The sequence below is a fragment of the Carassius carassius genome, chromosome 36, assembly GCF_963082965.1.
Source record: "Carassius carassius chromosome 36, fCarCar2.1, whole genome shotgun sequence".
Taxonomy (NCBI): Eukaryota; Metazoa; Chordata; class Actinopteri; order Cypriniformes; family Cyprinidae; genus Carassius; species Carassius carassius.
The window spans coordinates 8,584,288-8,594,485 of NC_081790.1; the positions used below are offsets into that span (position 1 = coordinate 8,584,288).

At 39.0% G+C, this 10,198-nt stretch overlaps 1 protein-coding gene across 1 annotated transcript in view; it reads right to left on the bottom strand.

Moving 5' to 3' along the window:
- The window catches only part of LOC132117075 (matrix metalloproteinase-17-like), a 67,012-nt gene extending 58,268 nt beyond the window's left edge, over positions 1 to 8,744 (bottom strand). Inside the window, exon 1 of the mRNA XM_059526122.1 lies at positions 8,222 to 8,744. Coding sequence (XP_059382105.1) covers positions 8,222 to 8,362 — 141 coding nt within the window. The 5' untranslated portion in view covers positions 8,363 to 8,744. The remainder of the gene's footprint in view (positions 1 to 8,221) is intronic.
- Positions 8,745 to 10,198: the final 1,454 nt, after the last annotated feature.

The window sequence follows — 10,198 nt, forward strand, 5'->3', positions numbered from 1 at the left end:
ATTGACAAGACAACCGCTATTGCGACCTGCCCACGTCCCAAGACCAAAAAGGAGGTAAGGCAGTTCTTGGGGCTGGCGGGATATTATAGACGGTTTATTCCTAAATATTCGGACCTCACCAGCCCTTTGACTGACCTTACTAAAAAGGAGGTGCCAGATACGGTCCAGTGGATGGAGCCATGTCAGCAGGCCTTCACCCAGGTCAAGGCTGCCCTGTGTGGCGGGCCGTTGTTACACTCTCCTGATGGCTCCCCGGCCTGAGACGGGCGGTGGGGGTATGTGGTAGGGGGGGGCGTGGTTTAGCGAAGTCTGCAGCGGGAGAGAGAATCAGGAGACGAGCGGTAAGTGAGTGGTTTGGGCGAAAACTATCAACACCTGTCTCTTGTTTCAGTAATTGGCGCGGAGAGAGTATAAAACGCCAGGAGAGACAGAAGCAGTAGAGAGAGAGAGACGGACTGCTGACGCGAACCGGAAACGGAACCGGAACGAGTAACCCGGAAGTGTTGTGCGATCGTGTCTGTGTTGATGTCAGAGTAAAAGTCACCATTGGTGTTTATAAAGTTTGAGTTTGAATTTGAGTTAATAAATTCGTCAGCAGTCCAGCCGATCACTTTGTCCTCTTCCTCTCCTCTCACAAACTTACTACAACTACAAATGTCAATTACAAGATCTTTCTCTTCCTAATAAGCTCGCATAGGAAGACTATTCATAATATGTTGACAATATGTCAACGAAGACACAGAGGAAGGAATTGTTTTGCACTAAATTACAAAGAACTGGGGAAAAAAGCACAGCAACAAGACACTGAGTCTTTTAGTGTGCACTTGGCTTTGTTACTTCCCAACACTATTAAGAGGTAAGATATTCACCTTGAATGCTTGGTAGCTGTGAACTGTAATTTTTATTTGGTGCTCTGTTCTGTATTTCATCTCCCTGAAATGCTAAGAACAGAAATTATCATAAAAGCACACTTAAAACTGCTATTTTTCTCTCCAGACAACCCCACTGACCCAACTACTCATCACAGCAATCCAAGTGAGACAAGAAATTACCTGAAAAAAAAAACCTTCCCCAAAGGCCCTCGTTTTAGCAACTGCAAGAAATTAACATGACAAACAAGCAGTCCAAAAAGTTCAGAACAGCCAGGAGAGGCTCCTGATAAATAAACAAACAGAAGAATGTAGTAATTTGCTTCCTTGGTTACTAATGGAGCTGAATCATATCCAATAACAATTCTACCTCTAAATTCATTGGTGGGATCTGTAGGGATTGCATCATTTCTTTTGAAACATGCAAATTTCATGACAAATGATTCAAGTGTAATTGGCTAGCCGGGGCAGTCATGGACATATGCCTCCTGAATCGTTTCTGTCTTGTCTCTACTGTACCTCCACCATCTGTATACCATCATGGCAAAGCTGTTGCTAGATGATGTGGGCGTCAGCCATATTTTTGAACATATGCTGGATTTATTCTACACTTTTTTTTCAGCTGATCTTTGTAGAGATCGTTTACCTGAAAATTGCTTGAAACCTTATGATGTTGAAGATCTTCTCATCCAGCCTGAAGTTCATAACTCCACTGTTTTCAAAATCCTTGGGGCAATTATGCAATATACAGTCTAAATGGCAAAGGAGCCAGCATGTATTCCTGACTCATCTATAACTGACTCACCACTGAACTCAGAAACAACAAAGTTGTTACAACAGTCCCCCATTCCCCATGTCAAACACTGTGGAAAGGTCAACCAAAGTTATTTTGCCATGAAAATCATGAATGCACTGATGTACCAATATTTCATTTCTGTCACTGCCTTTTATTCTGTCATTATTTACTTTTTTTTTCAGTGGGGTCCAATGTTGTTTTGATCCCTATATATATATATAAAATATATATATATATATATATATATATATATATATATATATATATATATATATATATATATATATATATATATATATATATATATATATATATATATAAACCTTTAAAAAAGTAATAAATCAATAAAATGTACCATGAGCTCTGAGATTAAGTAATAATATATGGTGCTGTAAAAGAAAATTTCACTTTATCAATATTTGTGTTTAATAACTGAATTCCCACACTGTTTGCATTGCAAATGATACTTCAGCCTACCTACAGTACATTCTCTAAATCTCTAAAATATTTACTAATAAACTTTAAATACCCATCTGTAAAACAAAAAATGCAATGCTGTGATTCATCTCTGAGAGTGTTTGTTCAGTTTATGGCTTAGAACGCTTTATTTGAATGCATCTCTTTTTTTTCTTTCTTTTCTTTGTGTGACAACCAAGGCCGCTTAAAAAGTGGTCAGTCATTGTTGTGCTCTATAGCAATTTAATCCTTCACTGTGCACTCAAAAGTATTAGATTTTATATTTCTATCAAAATGCCATGTCAAGTGGTTCCCTGCAACTATGTTGGCCAAGCTTTCATTTAATTGTACTTACTGGATTCAAGTAAATTCAACAAAAAGGTTGTAACAAAAGACATTTGAAGTTGATAATTTTATATAATATGGATGCATTCAACATGGCTGCTCAAATAATGAAGGTAAAGCAGTAAATTGGTTATAGCTTTATCCTAAAAGACTGTACAGTACAATTAAAGCTCTCCGAGGTTAAAGAGTCTTGCCAAGGGTACACTGATAAAGGATCAAGCCTGGCTGTTTATTTCACCACCTGGCTTGGACCTAAAATTGAGAGTACTTATATAAAATCCAAACCAATACAAAACCACCATAATTATAAGCGCTAGTCGGTTGTTTGGACAGCCATGGTAAAGACGTCCTTGATCTCAGCCTGGAGGATAGGGGTTCCCTTGATAGGGGTTCCCTTGAGCTAAAAATAAGACCAAGGGTGCACGTGGAGTCAATATAGGGTTTTCTTTAATAATTTCGACTTGAACAGCATTGGTTCTGAAGTGCTGAAATCGGTGCGATCCAATGGAAAGCACGTAATATTGCGTGCAGCTACACTACATCCTTCCTTCTTCCTTTACCACACAGTTTGATCTGTAAGAATTCAGACCTAGCTGCTGGCGTAGTGTCCTGCTCTTTTCATTCCCTCATACATTTGACTTATTACAGGGCACTGTGTTTCCTGAGGTTTATGCATCGAGGCTTTCAGTATAATCACTACCCTGGCCTGTAATGTTCATAGGGACCATAGCAAAAACACATCACTATCATGCACAGAGGACTAGCTATTTTTGGTTTCTTTTGTCGGTGTACATGTTAAACAAAATGCTAGCACACTTTAATATACATACATTTTGTGAGGCAGAAAAGCATAGAAGATACTAATGCTTCTCCAAAGTTCCCACACTTTCTGACCAATGATTTCCCATAACATTTCCAGTAATTCTCATTATTGTTGCATTTGCAAAAATTTAGCCTTATCAGATAAATTCGGATTCACTATTTCTTTTCGGGCCTGAAAAAAATAAATGTATCTATGTATATAAGAGATTTTTTTGCCCCCGAAAGCTTATGAATATAAATGGTTGTGTTCAAATGCAAGATGTCAGTAATGAAAAAAGGAGATATTTGGATTTGGATGTTTGACATGGTTCTTATTAAAGAATGCCAACCATGTGCCTGACCCCTGCATCAAGATTGCTGCTCATGTTATCTAGATAGTCTACAGGGTCAGAAAGCAGCAAAAGCCCTAAAATATCCTGGTCTCCGAGAGATGAGCTGCGCTGGGTGCCAATGAGAAACAGAATCTGAGGCTCCTTAAAGGTCTGACTGTCTGACACTCTATATATCTACAAACACCATCCAGGTATTCTTTTGAAGGGGTTATAATACATGAGTGAGAAGAGAGTGATGAGCCTCCATACTTTTCTATTCCTCCCTAGTGCTTTTCTCCACTCTGGGCTGAACACAATCAAAAACAGTGTGATAGCTTGGGACAAAGATACATCAGTGTTGTTGATGTTGGGAAGTGACTCTGACTCCCAAACTTTAAACCTGATTCCTGGAAGTTGTGCACAGTATCTTCCAGGTTGTGAGAGAATCTAATTAGGCAGCCTAATAGACATTCAAAATTATGACTATAGGCATGCAACTTTAGCAGGTGCATAATTCGACACATATTACTCTGTTGCTTGCCTCACTGTGCCAAATCTATTTTCATCCACACCTCCACAGACCTCATTCCTGAAATAATCTCCTTGACCCAAATCCCAAACCTGCAATGGACTACAGGTCACCAGAATCCAGAACGACAGCCGAAAGTAGAAAATTCACCAAACTACAGGCCCACCCAGCATCAGAATAGTTACTACACCCCATTGCATTGTTATCTGTCTGAGCAGAATGGAAATGGAAAATAGAGCCAATTCTGACTGACAGGAACGACTAATGGGAGTATTTCCCCGAAAAATAGATCACCTGATCTACTGCAGCCAAAGTCTATCTTAGCCAAAGAGAAATGCTATTGATTTAATGTTTACCAGTTCTCTAAATGCTGTATGTGGCCCCTTTTAGTCTCCAAGGCTGTGCTCTAATGCTCATCCCTTTCTCTTGATTACTCTGCTGCTCAATCGCAGGCCTGTCACACTCATGCTGAAGTCTTTCAGGATAATTAGAAGTGAGAGCCAGTGAGTGAGCACATTGGTCAAACTGACAATGTGAATGATGGACAGGCTCATGACAGCAGAGGTGGCTGACTCTCTTTGGCTTAGTTGAGGACATGTCACTCTGGGCTTGTGAGCTAATATGTGGTGTGTACTATAATGAGTATGGCATGGGTGATGGTGGCGGGCGGTGAATCCCATGCGCTGCTGCATGCATCTGTTGATGGGTCCAGCTGGTGCTCTCGTTCGTTAAAGACATTACATTAGTTTGACTCAGAGGATTTCAAAACAGAATGCAATGTGATGCAGAATAAAAAAAGCAAGAAAAACACCTTTGCAAACGGACTGAATGTAGGTGAATTTTCCATGCATTTCCATTTCAGTTAGTCTCACAAACAAGTGTTCAGATAAAAAAAAAAACCCAACAACAACTTTTTGCAATGTGGAATTGTTATTACCCTCCAAGTAAAAGATACAAAAACAACTTTTTAATTCAAATGTTTAAGTATTTATACATGGTACAATTTGTTGCAGACAAAAGCTAAAAACTATTAGAAAAAATACAGTTTTTAATCTGTATCATGACTACTATAGTAATGAAATGTAAATTATGAGAAGTAATCAAAATAATCATTAAAATGATAAGATAATATCAAAAGAATTACAGTAATGACAACTTGCACACACACATATCATTACGGTGCCTTTTATTCATTAAATACACTTATTTTTAATTAAAAAACTTTACATTTTAAAAACAATTTGTGCATGATATATGTGTTTTAACAAACAAATCATGGCTCACCAAAAGCATTTTGAAGATGGCACACAGCCTCAAGATCTTGCTGAGCATTTTGCAGACGATAAAAGGCTATAAAGAAAAGGTTGTGTGGAAAGTCCTTATATGGAGCTGGTTTGGGTGTGTTTTTGCAAATGACAAACCTCGGGCATGTGGCCGCTCATTAAGAATACTCTAAATTCACTGACATTAAAGAGACATTAAGAACAAACTTGTGTGCTTAGGAACGTGTTGTTTAATAGATGGAAATGTTTGTGAGATGTTCTCCCGTGCATACAAATACAAAACAATGCAAGCAATTATTAGTGAATGAGACGTGAATTGTCATTTTCAGCTGCATTGTTCAATGGGAGGGATACTTAGGGAAGTCCACTGTGTCACATGGGGTTTGTAATCGTTATTGTGCTGACTTGTCCCATTCTGTACAGTCTGAGCAACAGTCTTAAAACCAATCATTATGCCACACGCCCATCTGCTCCTTCACAACGCCCTTACTTAACACCCGCCCATCCCAGCCCAACAATACCCCACCATCTGTGCCATCACCCGTAGCTTTTAGATCTCTAAAAGCATCGTCTGCGCCTGTCAAGTGTTGCTGTGCCAACAGCCCGCAAAGCAATAGCCAGCCTCCCTGGAGGTGGACACGACTCCCAAAGTCTTCATTCAAGCATGAGTTGTCTGGGGTGCAAAGTTAACAACAACAGTTGCTCTGCCGTCCACAGTTATACGGAAGCTGCTGGAGATGTAATCTGAAAGAAGTGTATGTGTCGTGTTATTATCAGCTGCTGTCACAGAGAGCTGTAACCCATCAGAGATCATTTGCAGAGCGTCTTATGCCATGTTTAATGATCAGAGGTTTGATGACATGCAGTGTTACACGCTGACAGACATCAACAGCCTCATTATATGTGGACCAACTGCTCAGTAGCGCAAGATTAGATTTGTGAGGGTCATTAAGAAATACGGAGCCTTTAAACTCCAACATTCATTTGAGAGTTTAAATGAAAAACGTATTGGACGCTGCTAAAAGTTTCTACTATAAGAGGATATTTAAGTAAGTGAATATCTGACCGAAAGTGATCAATACTCATACAGTACTTTATGAACACTTCTTGGAAAGTTACTGGATATAAAAGATAAAAGGATATTGATTAGGAAAATCCATTTCTTTGAAGAGAACATCAAATATACCACAGAACAACTTAACAAGCGAGTACTGGAGTACTCTTGTTAACTGAAATTAAATGCTTTTGTTGCCAGTATGTGGCCAAGTGAAATAAACACACAAATATGAAAGTCAGATCACAACCTTATGCCCATTTAATATGAGGGGACATGGGACACCTGGGATTTTTAAGCATGGTGTATTTTAGAAAAATTAAAACAAAAAGATTTGTAGTTTATTAGGCATGATTATTGTATTGATTTTTTTGCCTAAAATGCATGTGTCTCACCCCTGGTCATGCTTGAAACTAATGGAAAACAAATATTGCAATAGTAATATTGCAAGTACGTTTTCTTGTTTTAACCAAACAACAACAACAACAACAAAAAATGTAATCAGGATCCTCAGATCGTTCTGCACTCAAAATGAAAATCTCTGACTAATCCATCATTCACAAAACTTCTTAGCTGTTAAAAAATTGTTTTCTTACCTAGTGTACAAAGTGAGGGAAGTGCATCTTCAACAAACAAAACAGGTGCATGACGCCTCTTGTTTAAATTATGAAAATATAAAAGAATAAAAAATTTGAAGGGATGATTGAATGCAACTAAAGCTGAGTAAGCAACTTTTGCTGTTTTGTTGATGTCAGTGCCGTTACCTCTTTTTTGCTACCATCATTTTACATTTCTGGAGAAACTGCCAGTGTGAAACGCAGGAATAAATACCTTAACAACTTAGTTTGAGCAATGAACAAATTCTCAGCCAACAAATCCCACTCAGTAAACGAACATTTCTACGGTCAACATTTCTTACAAACGAACAAATGTGCACAGTTTACGTGCTTTTTTAAAGTTCGGTGCGCGTGAAAATGTCACGTCAAATATTATTTCTGAATCCGCGCGCAGCATGAAAGTGAGTCTGAGGGGGAAAGTAGCTACCCGAGAAGAGCTTGATTATGGCTCCAGTTACAGACAAAAAATAAATAAAATAAAAAAATTGTCCGCTACAGTCCGGCATCTTCGCATATAATGTTTAGAATACCGACATTCTCTAGCGTAAACAGGTCAATTGAAATAGACTGTTTTCCAGAAATACGACCCACGCTTGTGAATGAGATAGACGGTGTTTGTGCAACTTATACTTCAAACATAATCAGGTAAGGAATGTAAATTAACCAAACAATGATCAGCTAGATATTTAAATGAATATTTCTGGCATAATTTACTCACCCTCCTATTATTCCAAAATATTACGAATTTCTTTCAGGCAGTGAAAATGCAGTGGATGGTGACTGAGACCTCCAGCCTCCTGCGTGTGACAGAAAGTCACACAGGTTTGGAACAAAATGATGGTGAGTAAACGATGACATGGTTTCATTTTTGGCTGAACTATTTCTTTAACACTCTGACGCACGTTTTGCTTCTTCTGAATCGTCGCCGTGAAACTTGACTTCTATGAAGACATAATGAAACGAATCCGTTACGCGTCTAGATACAGACGTGTTGGAGTGTAAGTCCGAATACATTTTTGATTTTACAGATGTGTCTAATACGTGCAATAATCTATAACCACAGGCCACAGGTTTTTCTTTCACGCCTTTTCCCTTAACGATAATTATTAGTCGGAAGACAGACTTGAAAGAGCACCTACCACCCCCATATCCATCTGCTCGGTTGTTATAGACGGGGCCGCCCGAGTCTGAGATAAAAACCAAAGAACTGGAAAAAGAATCATCTCTGGGTAAATAATCCAAATGGTCCAGGAGGAATTCCACTTTCTGAGAGACTTCATATTGTCTCTGCTCCCGGTGATCAAAGAAAGGTCTTTCTTTCCGCCGCATCCACCGTATAGATCACCCAAAGCCGGGTCCCGGTCATTTAACGGTCCGTGGGAACACGTGTCAGTCAAACTACCTCACTGTGGTGCGCAGACACGTGAAACACATCACATACAACACAATACAGGGCGATTAATTTCCTCAGGGATCTCTGTCTCCAAACGAAATGTCATTCACTGTGGGCATCACGATTTACCAAAGGATCCTGAAGATGAGCCGTGTACGCATTCACTCCCAAAAGACCAAAAGTCAAATGTTTTCGCTAGGTCCTAATCCGAAGCCCTTTGAGATCAGTGCATGTGCTGTCAGAGAAGAGCTGCCGCTCTCAGCGCCGAACGCAGCGGACTGACGCGCGGAAAACGCGAGGAGAACTTCTATAGCTACTTCCCAGATGGGAGGGGGGCTCTGCGGGGGCACTGTACTCCAGCTGAGACCTGTGCGTTTTTAAATCATATTAAAATGATACTGAAGTAAATGTATAAATATATATATTTTAATAAAATAACACTTTGGTTTAAAAAGTTACAGAGGCAGATGATGGTTCACAGATGTTCTACTTTTGACGTCACTGAATTCGAAAGCTTATTCATGAATATTAATTAGGTTATGAGCGCCAATAAATTAGCATGCTCTTTTAATGTTTTAAGATTATGAAATTAATTTATAACTTCTACCCACCACCCTATAAAAGCAGCTGGAGAATGTAGGCTATAGATTAAATTATCGATCTGGAGAGGTCTGTGGAGATGCTACAGTAGCTTTTTTTCTATTCTATTATTAATCTGTTATATCTTAAGAAACCAAAATAAGACCTGTATGCAGAGTATTAAATGGGGTTTAAGATATTTTGAGAGATGTCTGTTGGTCACCAACACTGATAACAACATTTGATTATCAGCAATGAAAATATATTCTTTTGTGTTCTGCAGAAAAAGAAAGCCATAGAGATTTGGAACGACAAGGGTGAGAAATCATTTTCATTTTCTGTGTGAACTTCCTTCCCAGCAGGTACAGCACTGGACATAAATATAACGTCAAGTTGATGTTGGACTTCGGACAAAAGTTGCATTTTGGTTGAGAATGAAAATTGGGTTGACGTTAGTATTTTATGTCAATTTGACATTGACTTAACTTTGGATACTTTTAGATTACACAACCTAAAAACAACAAAATATCAACGTTAGCTGATTTACCGTTAAGCGCTAACAACGTCAACAAGTAAGCACCTACCTAAGGAACCACCTTACAACACCCTGGCAACCAACTTTTCTGCAGAAAATGACAATAAAATTCTACATGAAACACAGGCTTTATTCAGCCAGCACAACCGTTTACTCAGCAATACTAATACTGTAATGTAAGTGACCTTTCAGTTATAAAACTGCTTTGTGCCTTCTCTAAATATCACACTATGTATGTGTTTAAGGTACAAATACCTTTTGTAGTTGACAAAAACAGTGCTGCAACAAATCTCCCCATCAGTGAATAATCTAAAGGCAGCTGAGGGTAAAACATGCATCACAGGGAACGGCACACCTGACAGTCCGTAAGAGCTCTTATCACTTAATCACAAGCCTGTACATTACAGAGTTATGGGTTTAAGCTTAATGCACATTTCAAGGGACACAACCCTGAAATGTAATGCAAAGACATATGAAATATTAAGCACTGGCCTCAGGTAATGAAGGACAGGAGTGTTGGAGCAGATCTTTTGGCTGAAAAACAGCATGTAACGGAGACTGGGGTGTGGGGACGTGATGCATAAAGAGAGATGGCGGTTTGAAGGCAGA